This window comes from Diabrotica virgifera, chromosome 8, assembly GCF_917563875.1.
Source record: "Diabrotica virgifera virgifera chromosome 8, PGI_DIABVI_V3a".
Classification (NCBI taxonomy): domain Eukaryota; kingdom Metazoa; phylum Arthropoda; class Insecta; order Coleoptera; family Chrysomelidae; genus Diabrotica; species Diabrotica virgifera.
In genome coordinates, this window is record NC_065450.1 from 35,090,749 (window position 1) to 35,111,745 (window position 20,997).

At 32.4% G+C, this 20,997-nt stretch overlaps 1 protein-coding gene across 1 annotated transcript in view; it reads right to left on the bottom strand.

Annotated features, from left to right (window-relative positions):
- LOC126890466 (adult-specific cuticular protein ACP-20-like) overlaps positions 1-20,964 on the bottom strand; it is a 40,195-nt gene extending 19,231 nt beyond the window's left edge. The window contains exon 1 of the mRNA XM_050659430.1: positions 20,866-20,964. Coding sequence (XP_050515387.1) covers positions 20,866-20,877 — 12 coding nt within the window. The 5' untranslated portion in view covers positions 20,878-20,964. The remainder of the gene's footprint in view (positions 1-20,865) is intronic.
- Positions 20,965-20,997: the final 33 nt, after the last annotated feature.

Genomic DNA, 20,997 nt, shown 5'->3' on the forward strand with positions numbered 1-20,997 from the left:
ATGGAGACAATATCTTTTAGGAAGACAATTCAAACTAATCACAGATCAAAAATCAGTTTCGTTCATGTTTAATACAAACCATACAAGTAAAATCAAAAATGAAAAAATTTTGCTTTGCCGTTTGGAGCTTTCTTGTTTTAAATATGATATTATCTATCGTCCAGGAAAGGCTAATGATGCAGCTGATGCACTATCAAGAATATGCAATAATATAAATAATACAAGCAAGTTATATCAATTACATTCAGACTTATCGCATCCTGGAATTACTCCTATCCACCATTTTGTAAAAATTCGAAATTTACCTTATTCTTTAGATGAAATTAAACACGTAATTAGGTTTTGTCCAATATGTGCAGAAATCAAACCCAGATTTTGTAAGAAAGAAGATGATAGACATTTAATTAAATCAACAGCTCCGTTCGAAAGATTGAACATTGACTTTAAAGGTCCAATACCCAGTTCTTCTAGAAATTCTTGTATGCTTACAATCATTGATGAATTTTCAAGATTTCCATGGGCTTTTCCATGCTCAGATACATCTAGTCAGACAGTAATTGAATGTTTGAATCAACTGTTTTGTTTATATGGAATGCCGGCATATATACATTCTGACAGGGGAACTAGCTTTACTTCACAAGAATTTATTAATTATCTACACTCTAAAGGAATATCTTCAAGTAGAACAACACCATATAACCCTGGAGGAAATGGTCAAGTCGAAAGATACAATGGAGTTATATGGCAAGCAGTGAATCTAGCATTGAAAACCAGAAATTTAGACATCACTAAATGGGAGACTGTTCTACCAGAGGCTCTGCACTCTATAAGAAGTTTACTGTGTACAGCAGCCAATTGTACACCTCATGAACGTTTGTTTACGTATCAGCGAAGATCAACTAGCGGAACTTCTATTCCATCATGGCTTAAAAATTCAGACAAAGTATTACTAAGAAAATTTGTACGAAAAAGTAAGTTTGATCCTTTAGTTGAAGAGGTTGATCTTTTAGAAGCCAATTCAGATTACGTCCTAATACAGTATCCAAACGGAAAGAAAAGTACAGTTTCAACGAAGCATTTAGCTCCTAGAGGTGACCTGAAATTATTGAATCAAGATAACGATGAAGATGAAAATGAAAGTCCAAATAATACACTAGAGAATTAAACTACTGAATCAATACCAGAGGACATAGAAAATTTATCTATTCAAGAACCGAATCAAGTACTTGATGATAATCATGAACCAAGATTGGAAAATTCAGATTTTCAATCTAGCCGCAAATCAGCTAGAACTAAAAATAAACCAAGATATTTGCAAGATTTTGTTCAAAAATAGGGCCGAGTGAATGTAGTATAATTTAGTATTCTTTTGTCGTTGTTTATTTTATTGATTAATTGTTTTGTCATTCAAATTAATTCTACTGTCAAGTTTTATGTGAATAAAAGCCTAATTTTGTAAAAGGCATTTTTACTACATAAGGTTACTAGCCTCACGCATTATTGCTTGAGTCCCGTTCAATTTTTTGATTAATTTTCTCCACCCTCTTCTGCTCCTTGCAATATTTTTTGCTTCGTTCCATGTTAAATTAAGTTTTTTTCTATCTTCCTTTTCCATGTGGCTAGTGGTCTTCATTGTTTTCTTTTACTGCTGGATATGCCTCCCCTATTTCCGTCTACTGTCTTCTATCCTGGGCGCTTTGAATCCAATTTGTGACCATTTTTTTTACATCGACCGTCCGTCGCGTCGGTGTTCTTCCTCTACTTCTTTTATCTGCTCTTGGTCTCCACTCGAGAAACCTCTTTGTCCATCTTCCATCTGTGAGACGGGCCACATGACCTGCCCAGTTCCATTTAAGTTTAGCCACCTGACATAATATGACATCGGTGACTCCTGTTCTCAATCCTAGTTCTTCGTTTGTTATACTTTCCTGCAATTACACACCAATCATCGACCTTTCCACCTTACTTTGAGCAATTCTTAGCTTCTTAGCAGATGCGTTGTTAATGTTAGAGTTTCAGCACCATAGGTCATAACCGGCAAAACGCATTGGTTAAAGACTTTCAGTTTCAAGCCGATTGGAAGGTCACTTTTAAATACGTCTCTGAGTTTGCCACATGCGATCCAAGAGAGGATAATTATTCTTTTCAATTCGCTTGTTTGATTGTCTCTCGTGATTCGTATTTCATATGACCAAGATATTAGTATAAGAGCTGTGAGACATTTTTGAGTAGGTATTTTAGGCAACCTGAAAATTTTTCAGGTGACTCTTCTATGATAGCCTAATACAAAAATGCCGGTCTGGCTGGAGGGTAGCGGTTATTTTCCCCAAAAAATCCCCCCCCCACAAATTAAAAAAAGGGTAAAAATTGTTATTACAAAAAATATCATTGATATGACTTGAAAGTAAATTTAAATATTCAAATATAAAGAAAATAAACGGGCCAGGCGATTTGAGGGCGATTTTAACTCTGCAAGATACTTGCATGGGCGCCCCAGGAGTATTTTCAGAGGGTGCATCTGAACTTCAGAAGATTTCATCTGAATCTGTACATACTATTAACAAGTATAAAATATACAACTATACATGCATAGCTACGTATATTCCTTCCGGACAGGGAGGTGCAATTGTTATTTTGGCAGGGTATTTTTTAATTTTAAAAATAAATATTCTACAAAAGACAGGTTTTTTTTTTGGTGAAATTCTCCAACTGCCAGGTGATCAAACAAATTACGAGTGCATATAAATGAAAAGCGCTATAGGTAAGCAGCAGTGTGAGAAAGAGCGTATACCGATAGCTGTTTGCGTCCTCTGTTGTAGTTGAGTGAGTCCGTTCGCTCGAGAAAATCACGTGACCTGGCGATATCCATGTTGTTGTGCCTCGAAACGTTAGAGTAATTATTATATGTATATATTATAGTTTTTTAAATCATTTTTCTTAATTAAAGGAAAATAATAGGTACTATACAATAGATTTTGCAAATATGATAGAAAAAGACAAATTTATTATTATAAATATATGTATAAGTAGAAAATATAAAACTATAAACTAAATTAATTCGGTGTCCGAATCTTCTACTTCTTCTTCAAACTCCTCATCTGAGCTTAAATGTTCATTCTGTTCTTCTTCGTCAGACTCCTCTCGAGACTCGGATTCCTCTTCTACGTGATCTGTAAATAGTTGTAATATGTATTTAGAATTAATTAAAAATTAATAAGTGATTAATTAATTGAGTTGCTACGTATTCTCTGTCCTTTTATACGGAGTCGAAGCTTGGACAATCACGGGCGCATCTGAAGAAAGACTTACTATTATTGAGATGTGGTGTTATCGAATAATGTAAAAAATATCATGGACACAACACTTAACAAACACGGAAACATTAAGAAAGATGAAAAAGGCAAAAGAAATACTCAACACTAGGAAGGAAAGAAAAATGAGCTAAAATAAATATTCATTCTCTTCTCCTTCGTGAGACTCCCCTCGAGACTCAGATTCTTCTACCTGATCTGTAAATAGTTTTAATATGTATTTAGAATTAATAAAAAATTACCAATGCTTAATACTTTTCCTTATATAACCAATCACATCACGTTTTTATTTCTTAGTGTAGGTATGACCAAAGTAGCTCATGTTTCTTTCCTTCATACTGTTGAGTATTTTTTGCCTTTTTCATCTTTATTAATGTTTCGGTGTTTGTTACGTGTGTCCATGATATATTTAACATTATTCGATAACTCCACATCTCAACAACCACGTCTTTCTTCATATGCGCCCGTGATTTTCCAGGCTTCGACTCCATATAAAAGGATGAAGAATACGTAGCAACCCAACTAGTTAATCACTATTTAATTTTTAATTAATTCTAAATACATATTACAACTATTTACAGATCATGTAGAAGAGGAATCTGAGTCTCGAGGGGAGTCTGACGAGGAAGAAGAGAATGAATATTTAAGCTCAGCTGAGGAGTTTGAAGAAGAAGTATAAGATTCGGACACAGAAATAATTTAGTTTATAGTTTTATGCTTTTCTACCTATATATTTATAATAATAAATTTGTCTTTTTCTATCATATTTGCAAAATCTATTGTATAGTACGTATTATTTTTCTTTAATTAAGAAAAAGTCACTTTAAAAACTATAATATATTATAATAAATACTCTAACGTTTCGAGGAACAACAACATGGATATCGCCAGGTCACGTGATTTTTCTCGAGCGAACGGACTCGCTCAGCTACAACAGAGGACGCAAACAGCTATCGGTATACGCTCTTTCTCACACTGCTGCTTACCTATAGCGCTTTTCATTTATATGCACTCGTAATTTGTTTGATCACCTGGCAGTTGGAGAATTTCACCTAAAAAACTGTCTTTTTTAGAATGTTTATTTTTATTATTAAAAAATACCCTGTCAAAATAACAATTGCACCTCCCTGCCTGGAAGGAATGTACATAGTGTTATGCATGTATAGTTGTGTATTTTATACTCGTTAATAGTATGTACAGATTCAGATGAAATCTTCTGAAGTTCAGATGCATCCCCTGAAAATAATCCTGGGGCGCTCATACAAGTATCTTGCAGAGTTAAAATCGCCTTCAAATCGCCTGGCCTGTTTATTTTCTTTATATTTGAATATTTAAATTTACTTTAAAGTTACGTCAATGATATTTTTTGTAATAACAATTTTTACCCTTTTGTTTAACTTTGGGGGGGGGGGGATTTTTGGGGAAAATAACCGCTGCCCTCCAGCCAGACCGGCATTTTTGTATTAGGCTATCATGGAAGAGTCACCTGAACAATTTTCAGGTTGCCTAAAATACCTACTCAAAAATGTCTCACAGCTCTTGGACCATATGTGTACTTTTCCGCAAAATCCATTTCGCAGTCATTAATGACAATGTTTTCACTGAGGACTAGGTTTGTCGTTAGCTTTGTCTGAGATATGTTAATTTTTAACAAAATCTGAGAGCACACTTCCTGAAGGTCTTGCAATATTATTCTAATATCCTTTAAATTGTCTGGCAGTAGAACTATATCGCCTGCGAAACTCAAGTTTGTTAGATTTTGTCCATCTATCTTTAAACCTTTCTCCCACCAATCAAACATTTTAAATGCGTATTCCTGAACGGCGATAAACACCTTAGGTGACATAGGTGACATATATGTTATGCATGCAGATCAAAATTCATGTCCATGCAACTCTCAGCTGTCAATTTCAAGAAAATCCGACCATTTACTTTATCCAAAACAGTTCTGTAATTAAATTTAGAGATATATAGTTTTTTTTTATATCAAATACCATTATTGTTTGTATTATTGGCGACTAATGCAAAATATATAAAAATTTAAAATAGCATTAAGTGAACCGTAAAACACCAGTCATCAAAATCACAAAGCACAAGTCATGCAGATTTTAATAAAATTTTGTACTATCAGGTAGAAATAATATACGTAAATTGTTCGGCTGGACATCGGATATGGGAAGTATACATTGAGACAATTATGGCAACTGCGCTCTCTCGATGACAATATGGTTGTTAGCATTAAGGGGCATTAACCTCAAAATTGACAATAGACCATTCCAACATGCTGTCAATATGGCGGCAGGGAGGGAAACAAATGTTATTCTATCAGTTCTTAATGTGTTTTAGATAATTTTAATTGCATTTATTTGTAATTTTGTTTTGTACAAGGATTCATTTAACATTTTTACTGGAATAATCGATAATATGCTCCTTTTCTGTTGTGTTTTGAAGTGTGGAATGCGAAGTAATCCTGATAAAGTTCAGTTTTATCGGTTACTTCAGTGCTTTATTTTAAGCATAAAAGTAACTGAACTAAGTAAGTTATGATCTGAGAGACATAAACAATGGTCATATATAAAAATAAAGCTATAAAATTCACTATAAAAATGCTAAATAACTAACTACTAGTCCTGTCGCCAGGGGGGGTACAACGGCCTCGTTAATTCAGATGGACTTACCCAAGTGTTTTTTTATGTATTTTGACCCGTAGAACACGAATTTTTTGGGTAACAGTTGATCCGGATGTCGATAAGATTGTTATAGACCAAGAACTTGAGGAATCAAATAACAGCGATTTTTGGCAAAACAAAACAATATTTTGTATTTTTTGGGCCATTTTAAGTAAAAAATTATTCTACAAGTTTTTTCGTAGGATGCACAGTTTTCGAGATAAACGCGGTTGAACTTTAAAAAAATCGAAAAATTGCAATTTTTGAACCCGAATAACTTTTGATTAAAATATAAAATAGCAAGTCTGCTTACCGCATTTGAAAGTTTAAGTCAAATTATATCGGCTTTGATTATTTGCATTGGTAAAAATTTATTTTTTTATTGTTTAACAAAGCTATAAACACGTAGGGTTTCCCGTGCTTTTACATGCGTTTTAACGCATGTAACGTAGAAATAGTCTTGATTGCACTAGTACCTATTCTACCTACTCGTTCGATTTTAAATGAGAAATCATAGAAACATCACTCACGCACTAGTTGTTTGTAGCTTTGTTTAACAATAACACAATAAATTTTTAGCAATGCAAATAATCAAAACCGACATAATTTGACTTGAACTTTCAAAGGCGCTAAGCAGAATTGCTATTTTATTTTTTAATCAAAAGTTATTCGGGTTTAAAAATTGCAGTTTTTCGATTTTTTGAAAGTTCAACCGCGTTTATCTCGAAAACTGTGCATCCTACTAAAAAACTTGTAGAAATATTTTTTGCTTAAAATGACCCAAAAAATACAAAATATTGTTTTGTTTTGCCAAAAATCGCTGTTATTTGATTCCTCAAGTTCTTGGTCTATAACAATCTTATCGACATCCGGATCAACTGTTACCCAAAAAATTCGTGTTCTACGGGTCAAAATACATAAAAAAAACTTGGATAAGTCCATCTGAATTAACGAGGCCGTTGTACCCCCCCTGGCGACAGGACTATACTGTACCTACAAGCAACATCTGTACTTATTGTCTGCCAACAACTTTCGAAAATATTGACTTATTTTTATTTATTCACTGGTTAAAACTAAATAAAGTCATTTAAGTACTTCTACAACTAAAAACTACCCAAAATCAACAACAAAATGTTCGCAAAATACAACTAAAAAAATAGTCTGGGCTGATTATCGGAGAATGGGCCATTTTTGGGAAAAGTTATTTACCAGCAATTTTATTGCTGGAATCGAATTATAAGATCCCATATATTAATAATATAGGTATGCAAAGTCCTCAGATAGTGTGCTACTTTTTTTATAAACAAAATGGCGCACGAAAATCGTGTTTTTTTTTCAATTATTTCTCTATAACTCCGAAGATTTCAACTTTACGACAAAAATACTCAAATAAAAATTCACCGTGATTAAATTCTGCATAGAGACGTGTTTTTACCGATCTGCTCCGACAAAAATTTTCTTTGGAAAATGCGGGTTTTCCCAACAAAATTTTTAATTTTCAAATAAAGTTTTAGATAAGTAATTATCTACCAATAATTAAATAATTTGGTGACTTAAAAGCCTTCCTTTTTTTAGATTATATTTTCAGAAGCTGGTGAAAATTGAATGAATATTTTAGCAACAATTCAATTGTTAATTAATAGTTTACGGTCGCAATAATAACCAAAATAATTATGATACACTGATCAAACTTTGAAATCTTATAAAGATGAGATGCCTATTTAACATTTTCTCGACAAAATATAAATTTTTAATTTTTTTGCATAATCTTTAAATGTTTAAAAAAAAATAGTTATAAACAAATTGTTTCTCAGAAAGTTTTTATTATATTATAATTTTAAAAAATAGCTAAAATGCACATTTCAAATATCTTGAAAATGAATGCTTTAAAACTTTTTTGCAACCATTTGCAAAAAAGTTATGAAACAGCAAAGTAAACATACGATTACTATGGTGTTTATAACTTTTTTAAATTCTTTCAAAGCGTAGAAGTGAGTTTAAAGTACAAGCTAATTATTTACAAAAAAATATCGATTATAAGTTTAATGGTTATATTTTAATTAAAGATTATAAATATATTTTTTTGTAATTTACACGCGCGAAAGTAGAATAATACAGTACTGTAGCTAAAATTTTCACTCGGAGCGACGACCGGCGGCCGCGACGTACACTTTTAATAAATAATGTATGCTCCGTGTCAGTCGCTTCGAGTGAACATTTTAGCTCCGATTCTGTATCAGGCCTACTTTTGCGCTAAAAATTACAAAAAAAAGTATTTTTAATCTTTGATTAAAATATAACCATTGCACTAATTTTTGACATTCTTTGTGAGTAATTAGATTGTACCATAGACTCACTTTTAAGCTTTGAAACAATTAACACAAATTATAAATAACGGAGATATCGTATATTTATTTTGCTGTTTCATAACTTTTTTGCAAATGGTTGGAAAAATTTTTTTAAGCATTCATTTTCAAGACCTATGAAATACGCATTTTAAGTATTTTTTAAAATTAGAATATAATAAACACTTTCTGAGAAATTTTAATTTGTTTATAACAATTTTTTTTAAACATTTAAAGATTATGCAAAAAAATTAAAACTTTATATTTTGCCGACAAAATATTAAATAGGCATCACACCTTTATAATCTTTCTAAGTTTGATCAATGTCTCATGCTTATTTTGGTTGTTATTGCGACTGTAATTTCTTAATTAACAATTGAATTGTTGCTAAAATATTCGTTTCATTTTCACCGGCTTCTGAATTTATAATCTATACCAAGAAAACTTTTATTTCACTAAGCTATATAATTATTAATAAATAATTACTGGCCCAAAAAAATTATTTGAAAATTCGAGATTTTGTTGGGAAAACCCACATTTTTCGAGGAAAATTTTCGTCGGAGCAAATCGGGAAAAACTTGCCTCTATGTAGAATTAAATTGGGGTGAATTTTTATTTGAGTGTTTTTGGTGTGAACTTAAAATCTTCGGAGTTATAGAGCAATAATTGAAAAAAATACGATTTGTCGGCGCCATTTTGTTTATAAAAAATGTAGCACACTATCTGTGGACTTTGCATACCTATATTAATAATATATAGGATCTTATAATTCGATTCCAGCAATAAAATTGCTGGTAAATAACCTTTCTTTGTACTTTACTAATTAGACCAGCGTATTATAACTATTTTTTTTTCAAAATTTAAAGATTATGCAAAAAAAAGAAAAATTTATATTTTGTCGATAAAATATTAAATAAGCATCTCATCTTTATAATCTTTATAAGTTTGATCAATGTATCATTATTATTTTGGTTTTTATTGCGATCATAAATTGTTAATTAACAACTGAATTGTTGCTAAAATATTCGTTTAATTTTCACCGGCTTCTGGAATTACAATCTATACCAAGAAAGATTTGATGTCACTAAGTTATTTAATTATTGATTCATAATTACTTACCTAAAACTTTATTTGAAAATTAGAGTTTTTGTTAGGAAAACCCGCATTTTCCGAGGAAAATTTTCGTCGAAGCAAATCGTGAAAAACATATCTCTATGCAGAATTTAATTGCGGTGAATTTTTATTTGGGTGTTTTTGTTGTAAAGCTAAAATCTTCGGAGTTATAGAGCAATAATTGAAAAAAATACGATTTGTCGGCGCCATTTTGTTTATAAAAAAAGTAGCACACTATCTGCGGACTTTGCATACCTATATTATTAATATGGAGGATCTTATAATTCGATTCCAGCAATAAAATTGCTGGTAAATAACTTTTCCATGAATTTTGCTAATTAGCCCAGAGTAAAACTATTACATGGGAAAAACTTTAAGAAACACAATGTCAAAAAATATAAACAAATAAAATATGTTCATTCGCAGACCCTGACCACAGTATCCCTGACTTTTAGTCATGGCATGCTCCACTTGTCGTCGACTATAATCTCTGATTATAGTCCCTAATTGTCTCTGCGAATACACTTATTGGGAGGTGACATTTATGATAAATTTGGGTGGTGAGGTTGACGTTTCTTCAAATGATTATCACTAACATACCATCGGCCACAGTAATAATATTATAAATTGCCTATATAATATAAAAAAGTTTCGAAAACCTCCACTTTTCACCCTCTGTAACTCTGGAACCATTGATTTTATAACAATTATGTGTAGGACCTTTTTTGTTTTCAATTTTATGTAAATATTTTTGTATAGAACATTGTTTAGGCTAAAGCATAGTTTTAGAAGTAATTACGAAAAACGTATAAAAACTACCAATTTACCGACTTTTTCCCATATAGAACAATTTGGTATTGGAGGAAAACTTTTAGTTTGGATGTCTGGGTTAGAACTTTTTGTGGACCAATTATACTATACTACCTCCGTAACTTTGGAACCGTTAATTTTCGAAGGATTATGCATAAAGCCTTTTTTATTTCAAATGTAATGTAGAATATTTTTGGATAGAAAGTTGTTCATGGTAAACTGCATCGTTTTAGAAATATTGACTAAAAATTAAAAAAACTACGAATTTACCGATTTCTCCCCCCTCTACTCCCGACGCTCAAAATGGTGTGACTTTTTTCTGAACATTATGTGGACCATATAGAAGAATTTGGTGTTGGAAGATAACTTTCACTTTGGATGTCTGGGTTTGGGTCTAGTTATACCATACTACTACTACAAAGTTCGAAAGTCATATATTTATACATATATCTATACGTTATCACAGAATCATCCTTAAAATATAAGCGTTTATAATACTTAAATAATAATAAGTTAAACGTTTATAATAATTAAATAATAAAAAGTTTTATTTTATATTCTAAGGAATCATCCATACCTATATGAGGTTAAAGAGATAAATTAGAAATTACTTGGCATAAAACGTGCAAATCATTCCATTTGTTCGAGCTATTATCCCGTAGGTTTAAAAATACCATGATTCCCGATCATTTTCTGACATTTTCTGACTTGAACCCATTCGTAATCACTTTTTGGCTTCGATACGTATTCGCGTCGAGTTTGCCTACCGTTTGTTTTGTGATTTCGCATCGAGTGTTCGTAATCCCGGGACAGGTTAGTGACGATATTAAAAAAAAAATTTCAGATGGAATGATAAGATAAAAATCCAAAAATGTGGAACTCAATTAAATATTAATCTAAATTATCAACTGCCTGTAATAGAGAAGAAAAAAGAGAAAATGCGGACTGAGTCCTCACAGAAATGAAATCCAGTATGCTTTATTAATTTAATTAGGATTAAGGAACCTAAAGGCTGTATGACACTATACATTTTCTTGTATCATTTCTAATATCGTTTCTGATATGTCAAAAAAATGCATAGTGTCATACACATCTGTGTATGACACTATGCATTTTTTGCACAAGAAACGATATAAGAATTTGAGTCAGACACAGATTCTTGTACAAGAACTGCGCCAATTTCTGCGCAAAGAGCAAAAACGTAAAACCTGCTGGTAAAACATCTAAAATGTCATAATTACTTACTCATAATGGCGGCTGAAATGAAAATGGGATCATGTATTGATGAGTTTATTCGTGTTTTTTAGGTATTATTTATAAATCTTATATTGATACTTAATATACCGTTTGGTATCGACTACTGTTCTACTAATAACCATATATTTAGCTCCTAGTAAAGTTCAAACTATAAATTTAGGTTTCATGGTGCATAATTTTTTACAAAATACAATAGCTCCTAATTTGGATCAAATTGAAGATAATTCTAATGCAAATATTTTAGCACAAATTCAAAACAAAATAAAAACACAAATAATCAACCTCAAACAGTCAACGTAAAATTCTGGTTAACATTAAAATGTTAATTAAAAGTTTATAAATTTTATAAAATCCTTAAAATCAGCTGTAGATGCAGTACTACCATAACGTGACACGGGGTGACAAACAAAATATCGACCAATCACGTGCCGAATTTCATACAATTTTCGATACAAGAACTTGCATAGTGTCATACAGGGCAAAAATGTACGTACAAGAAATGATACAAGAAAATGTATACAAGAAACGATATCAGAAACGATATTAGAAATGATACAAGAAAATGCATATAGTGTCATACAGCCTTTAGACAAATGAGTAAATTCAATAAAAATACACCACTATCCCCGGGCCCTGGGTCAACACATTTTACAGTATTCCAAGTTCGCTTATTTAAATGTTGAATGCGTTGCATAATATGTGAGTTCATTTTAAATGAAGTAAAGAAACACAGACTTACTCACAATCATTTAATTATACTTCGACGACCGGTTTCGATCTCTACAATATTCAGATCATCTTCAGGTCGGCGTTACAAGTAGTTAAATACTACAATTAAAGAAAGTCAGAGTTAGAACATTGTCTGGTTGTATCAAAATGCAAATAGAAAGCCAAACATTTTTTGGATGGTATGTAACTGTTGACATTTCAGAACAACAAACTGGTGCATACGTATGCACACATATGAGAAACAGGTACTCATAAGCACGCATACGCACATAGATGCATGCGGTTTATGACTATTTGTTAAATTAAGTTAAATTTTAAAATTATTAAAAATTTTCTAATAAAACCTATATAATTTTGATCCACTTACATGGCGTTACAAGGGATGCTTTGTAAGTTCATCGATAATATGTTTAAACGTCCAGATTATGCTAATAGGATAGCTAGGTGAGGGACTGGGTAAGCGGACGTGCTTCGTAGGTCAAAACAGAGTGAATTGAACACAATTTAACTACTTGTAACGCCGACCTGAAGATGATCTGAATATTGTAGAGATCGAAACCGGCCGTCGAAGTATAATTAAATGATTGTGAGTAAGTCTGTGTTTCTTTACTTCATTCGCTTATTTACTTTGATAGTCTACAATAATCGTGTAATTAGTATGGCTACAACCCAAAATCATACTTATACCAGATTCAGTAAAAACCTTTGAAAGTCCAGAACCAGTCCGCTTCATTATGAAGGAGTCCATAAGAAATACAGTTCAAAATTTACTGGAAAGGAGTGAAAATATTAAATAAACAGCCTCTCAGAAAATTATGACAAACATTATAGTACGAGATCCGAATAGGAGGTCAAAATGTACCCATCAGCTTGCCGGATAAAACATTTTTTTTATTAAATTTCATACATAGACAAATATTTCTAGCATGGGTTGCCTATCAAAATCGTGTCATAACTATCCTTAAGGGGGGCTGAAGGGGTTGAAATCAATATCCCAAACACATTTTTTTTGAAAGTATTGTAGAATTATTTTCTTTTTAAATTAAATAGGCATATTCAGTACAATTCATAGATTAGATACTTAAGACAAAAATTCAAGGAAAATTACTGAAAAATAAGACAACGGTGGCAAATTTTTAAAAGACACCTCAGAGCTCATCAAATTCATGGTAAACAGAAACTTCAATAAGATTTTATTAGCTTATGAGTTTATCGAGGTAACTCTGTCAAGTTTTTTTAGTTTTATCTAATTTTGACTTTTTTGAATATCACTCAAAATTCTAAACAAATAATTTTTTTTTGCAAAAAGGGTGAAAATCAACATATTTATTATTGTTAAACAAAAAATAAGCATAAAACAAAAATATCTTGACCTCAAGGAATGTCTAAAGAAAATATATACAAAATTCCAGGTGCGTTGGTGTAGTAGTTTTTGAGTTACAATGTCTACAGTCTGAAAAAAGCAGTTTTGAGAAAAACCCGTTTAAAGTATTGTCAACTTTTATTTTCAATTTTTTTTTGTCTGTCAAATGATAAAGTGATGCATACCGAAATATGTTTTTAGCTGAGTAATTTACAAAAGAAAATAATAACAGCTGTTGACCGTTTCTCACTACGCTCAAGCGCGTTGGTACGAACTTGCTATAAAGTGAGTCGAAGGTAGGGAGGCAGGGAGATAGTGTTAAATAGCCCTAGCTTCGCCTCGATTTGCAGCAGGCCAGCACGCTTGAACGTAGTGAACAAAGGTCAACAGCTGTTTTTATTTTCTTTTGTAAATTACTCCGCGATTCAAAAAGATATTCCGGTATTCATCATTTTACGATTTGAAAGACAAAAAAGAAATAGAAAATAAAAGTTGACGATACTTTAAACGCGTTTTCCTCAAAACTCCTTTTTTCAAAGGCTTTAGACATTGTAACTCAAAAACTACTTGACCGACCCACCTGGAATTTTGTATATATTTTCTTTAGACATTTCTTGAGGTAAAGCTTTCGAGATATTTTTGGTTGTGTGCTTATTTTTTGTTTAACAATAATAAATATGGAAATTTTTACCCTTTTTTACAAAAAAAACTTCGTTGTTTTGACTTCTGAGTGATACCAAAAAGTCAAAATTAGAGAAAACTAAAAAAACTTGAGAGTTTTACCTCGAGAAACTCATAAGCTAATAAAATCTTTTTGAATTTTTTGTTTAACATGATTCAATGATGAGTTTTGATGTCCACCGCAAAATTCATTATATTTTGAGGTGTCTCTTAAAAACTTGCCACCGTTGGCTTATTTTTCAGTATTTTTCCTTGAATTTTTTCTTGAGTAATCTATAAGTTGTGCTGAATATGCCTATTTAATTTAAAAATAAAATAATTCTACCATATTTAAAAAAAAATGTGTTTGGAATATTGATTTCAACTCCTTCGGCCAGGGCCCCCGTAAGGGGTACTGGCGCCTGTGTGCAAAAAAGGATTTTGGCGCCCCTTAAGGCATTTTGGATCATGTTTTTTATTTATTTTTTGAAGGTAGGTAGGTGCTTGAAATAGACCAGAAAACTGAACTTTAGAATGTGAGTTTCACGTCTTCTCGGGGGTGAAAAAACATAAAATATGTTAAAAAAAAGTCCGGAATTGGATAAAATGACTAATTTTAAATAACTTTTCTTCTATAAAGATTTTTCTCTATCAATACTTTTCAATAGTTTTCATTAGTTTCATTTTCAATACTTATTTGCGAGTAAATTTATGTTCATTTTTTAACAAAAATAACAAGTTTTTAGACGGATTTTCGCAAATAACTCAAAAAGTAAGTATTTTATCAAAAAAACTATAGCTTATAAAAAAGTGAAAAAAATGGTGTAAGTACCTATATATGAAGTCTGCAGACCCAGTAGAAGCAGAATTGTAGCTGATGAAAAGGAGGTTCTTATTCGTCAAATTACAAATCAAATATTTCAACGTAAAATAACCAAAAAATCAAGCACTTATCAGGGAAAACTTATTACAAGTTTTTTAAAGTGTTTAAAAGAAGCTATATTTTTGAACATCAAAAGTAAGTAAGTTAAAAATAATGTTGGTCCCATTTTTTGGTAGAAAAATCATGAAAACCCCCTAATTAGCATCCCAAATGAAATTAATCGTTACCGCTTCACCACAAGTTATTTTACTTATGTATTGTTTATATGATCTGAAGTTTCATCGATTCAAAGTGCTTATTTTTGAAAAGGCTGTATTTAAAAGGGCGAAAGGGCTGAACGAGTCACTAATCATGAGTGTATGCAAAATTTGAACAGCCATATCTTTCAATTTTTTTCTTGCAGGAAAACAAAACATCCAAAATATTCAGAAAAGCAAAATCTACATTTTTTTACTTCTTGAGATTTTTGGTACTCACCGCTAATTAATTTTAAAGTTATTTGTAAAAAGAAATTTTTTCAAGATTGAAAAAAAAAATTACTTTATAACAAAATTTTTCAAAAATGAGCCTTTAAAAGGCTCTTCTTTAATAAAGCTTTTCTTAAACATTTTAAAGAAATTGTAATGAGTTTTCCCCAAAAAGTGTTTAGTTTTTTGGTTATTTCACGTTAAAATATTCGATTTGGAATTTGACGAATAAGAACCTACTTTTCATTAGCTACAAGTCGGCTTTCTACTGGGTTTTGCAGACCTTATATAAAAATTATTTTTTTCACTTTCTTGTAAGCTATATTTTTGCTAAGAGTATTTTTTCGATAAAATAATTAGTTTTAATTGCGAAAAACCGTCTAAAAACGGGGCTTTTTGTTGAAAAATGAACATACTCACTCGCAAATAACTCGAAAAGAATTGACTTAGTGAATATCTCTATATAACAAAAGTTACTTAGAATTAGTCAGTTTATCCAATTCCGGACTTATTTTGAACGAATGTTTTCTCACCCCCGAGAATACCCCCAGGTATTCTCGGGCGTATTCCCCTAAAAATACCCCTTTTACCCACAGAGTAAAAGCACACATCGGCACAGTAGGTATCACTTCTTTTCTTGTTAGTTATGTGTATGACAAATTGTATGTCAATCCAAGCGGTTCTTTAAAATTCACAACAAAAACCATGAGTAAATGGACTATTATTAGTAGGCTAAAATATCAAAATGAAACAAACAGAATAAAATCATAACAAAATAAATTAAAATGCCTGACTTCTGACACGTTCTCGCAAATGGGAATCGGCAGTAACTGGATGATATACTAATCAAATTTAGTATGTGTTTAAACTGAATCCTATTTAATTTCTCAACTTTTATTTTAAAATTAATTTTTGTTTTTTTGTTTCTTTGTTTTTTTGCAATTTTTACCCCGAGTTTTGGCCCCTAAACGATGGCGCCCGTGTGCATTGCACACTTTGCACATATGGTAGCGGGGGCCCTGCCTTCGGCCCCCTTACGGATAGCTATGACACGATTTTGATAGGCAACCCATGCTGGTCGTGTTTATCTATGTATGAAATTTAATAAAAAAAAATGGTTCATCCGTCAAGCAGATGGGTACATTTTGACCTCCTATTCGGATCTTAGACTATTAAGGGACTGCTTTTATGGTGAACTAAAAAAAACTAATTAAATATATAGGATATATAAATCTTAGTGTAGGAATTGAGAAATGAAGGTATAAACTGCCCACAGTTGCTTTTTGTATATGGAATGATTAGTGCCTTGAGGCAAATATAAACTAGTAAAACAAGTATTGAACCAAGAGCATTTTTCTTAAAAGAGCGGGACTTCATGGTAAAGTGTATTAAACAGAAAGATCTAACGTGCTAAGGATCTAAAGAGACAGATCCTAAATAATGATAGATATTCAGGTAAGAGCTAATCATCTCGACAGAGCTAACAAGAAGAAGAATACTGAGACACAATTCCTATCGCCTTGATCATTAGAAAATAAAGGTAGAGGTCTTACCGGAAAGGAGGCATACGAAAAATTACTGCTCAGTATAAGAAAAGCTGCTAAAGAGGCCTTGGGAATTAGACAAATAACCAGAAGCAATAATTATTGCTGGAACTCTGACATTGAAGAACTGGTTAGAGAAAAAAATGAGCTATATCTAAAATGGCTACACACAAAACAAGATGAAGATCTCAGAAAATACAAAGAAAAGAAAAAAGACACAAGGCCAAAGATCATGCAAGGAAAAAGAGGAACATGGGATAAAAAGTGCAAAGAAATAGATACTTATATCGGAGGTAGACAATGCAGTGAAGCATGAAAATTCATTAACAATGTAAACGTGTAACAGTTGATAAAAAATCCTATAATCCAATACAGCTAACACCAACAAAAAATGGATAGATCATTATAAGAATATACTTACCGAAGAAAGAACAGAATACAAAGATCAAGCACAAAATGAAATAAATATAGAAGGCGAACAAGTACTAATTTATGTAGCAGTAGTGACTAAAGCAGTAAAACAGCTTAAAAATGGAAAATCCCCCGGCCCCGGCGGAATATCAGCAGAATTGATAAAAAACGGAAAGCAGAAATTGTTTAGATCTCTTACATACATATTCACAAAGTACGTCAATGGAGAAAGCATCCCAGAGGAATGGAAAACAGCTTTCATAACCTCGATATATAAAAAAGGTAACAAATTAGACTACAATAACTACCGAGGGCTATCAGTAACGAGTACGGTAAGTAGGATCTATGCCTATCTATCTATCTATCTAAAGCCAAGAGGAAGAGGAGCAGAGCGGGTTTCGAGCTGGTAGATCTTGCACATAAAACGTGTTCTGTTTGAAACAAATTATAGAGAAGAAACTAGCACGGAATAGATCAACACACCTTACATTCACAGATTTAGAAAAAGCATATGATAACATACCTATCTCGAAATTATGGCAGGTACTCCAGGAAACTTCAATCAATTATACACTCATAAAGACTGTTCAGAATATATACAACAACATGGAAGCCCAGATAAAATTAGGCAACAGAATATCCGAACCATTCAGAGTCAATAAAGGCCTACAACAGGGGTGTTGCATATCACCGACACTTTTTAAAATCTATATTGGTAAAGCTCTCCACCAGTCGAAATCGAAATGCAAAGGAATGGGCATACAGGTGGACGATGACACTTGTTTGTATACCATCCAATTTACCGATGATCAAGTAATATGTGCAAATGACAAAGAGGACCTCGAGTACATGGCACGAAAATTGAATGAGGAATTTGAAAAATGGGGTCTGATAATAAAATATGGAAAAGACAGTAATAAAGCTTTTTGAACAGAAATATCTAACGTGCTAAGGATCTAAAGAGGCAGATCCTAAATAATGATAAATATTCAGGTAAGAGCTAATCATCTCGACAGAGCTAACAAGAAGAGGAATACTGAGATACAATTCCTATCGCCTTGATCATTAGAAAATAAAGGTAGAGGTCTTACCGGAAAGGAGGCATACGAAAAATTACTGCTCAGTATAAGAAAAGCTGCTAAAGAAACCTTGGGAATTAGCCAAATAACCAGAAGCAATAAATATTGGTTGAACTCTGACATTGAAGAACTGGTTAGAGAAAAGAAGGAGCTATATCTAAAATAGCTACACACAAAGCAAGATGAAGATCTCCGAAAATACAAAGAAAATAAAAAAGACACAAGGCCAAGGATCATGCAAGGAAAAAGAGGAACATGGGATGAAAAGTGCAAAGAAATAGGTACTTATATCGGAGGTAGACAATGCAGTGAAGCATGAAAATTCATTAACAATGTAAAAGTGTAACAGTCGATAAAAAATCCTACAATCCAATACAGCTAACACCAACAAAAAATGAATAGATCATTATAAGAATCTACTTACCGAAGAAAGAACAGAATACAAAGATCAAGCACAAAATGAAATAAATATAGAAGGCGAACAAGTACTAATTGATGTATGAGTAGTGACTAAAGCAGTAAAACAGCTTAAAAATGGAAAATCCCCCGGCCTCGGCGGAATATGAGCAGAATTGATAAAAACGGAACGCAGAAATTGTTAAGATCTCTTACATACATATTCACAAAGTACGTCAATGGAGAAAGCATCCCAGAGGAATGAAAAACAGCTTTCATAACTTCGATATATAAAAAAGGCAACAAATTAGACTACAATAACTACTGAGGGCTATCAGTAACGAGTACGGTAAGTAGGATATATGGAAGAATAATCAGAGATAGGATCGAAGACGAATACAAAAGCCAAGAGGAAGAGGAGCAGAGCGGGTTTCGAGCTGGCAGATCTTGCACAGACAACGTGTTCTGCTTGAAACAAATTATAGAGAAGAAACTAGCACGGAATAGATCAACACACCTTACACTCATAGATTTAGAAAAAGCAAATGATAACATACCTATCTCGAAACTATGACAGGTACTCCAGGAAAATTCAATCAATTATACACTCATAAAGGCTGTTCAGAATATATACAACAACATGGAAGCCCAGATAAAATTTGGCAACAGAATATCGGAACCATTCAGAGTCAATAAAGGCCTACGACAGGGGTGTTGCATAACACCGACACTTTTTGAAATCTATATTGGTAAAGCTCTCCACCAGTCGAAATCGAAATGCAAAGGAATGGGCATACAGGTGGACGATGACACTTGTTTGTATACCCTCCAATTTGCCGATGATCAAGTAATATGTGCAAATAACGAAGATGATCTCAAGTACATGACACGAAAATTGAATGAGGAATTTGAAAAATGGGGTCTGATAATAAAATATGGAAAAGACGGTGTACCTCTACGTAGATGACCTGAAACTGGAAAACAATAAAACAATAAAACGATGTGAAGACTGTAGATACCTGGGAATAAATTTTAACAAAGAAGAAGCGAATGATGCAGAGATAAACAGTAGAATAAATAAAGCTAGAAAATTAATTAAATCTCTGAATGGAATATTATTGTATACTGAAATAGGAAAACAAAGAAAATTGGGAATATATGACACAATGATAAAAAGCACACTGCTGTACGGATCTGAAACGTGGCGTCTGAAAGAACATCAAATAAGGAAAATAGAAGCCACATAAATGGGTGCATTAAGAAGAGCGACTAGAAAAACGAAACTTGATAGGGTTCGAAACAACACAATTAAGGAAGAAATGGGTCTAAAGGAAACTGTGACCGACTGCTTAGATAGAAAACAGCTTATATGGTATGGGCATGTCCAAAGAATGCCAGAAGAAAGACTACCAAATAAAGTAGCAAAATGGATACCACCGGAACACAGGAAATGAGGAAGACCAAAGAAATCGTGGATTGAAGGAGTTCGAAGAAGAAGAAGGATTGACAGAAGAAGATTGTAATGATAGGACGCGATGGCAATTGGGCATCGGACAACGTCGCAGGACGTCCTAACCAGAATCTATATAAAGTAGAGGTAAATCATATTTTTAAGACCTTTATTTAAAAACCAGAATTATTTATTTTTAATTTTTTTACTCCAGCAAACAGAATATTCTTCATTGCACTCGTATTGTAGATCTCGATATTAATTTTCATATTATCTATAAAAGTATCTACCTGAATAACCCGCCATATTTAATTAACCAGTAAACAATACCAGCTAATTAAATTCACTTTCAGATCTAATTATTCAATAATCATTTACCTGTGCAATCATATTGTTCTTTAATCCGTTTAACCACCGCTAAAATCACTCAGTCAACTATCCCTGTGCAACCTCCACCTGCCTTTTATAACAACATTTCCATTCACCACTTTACTGCTGAAAAGTGGGTAA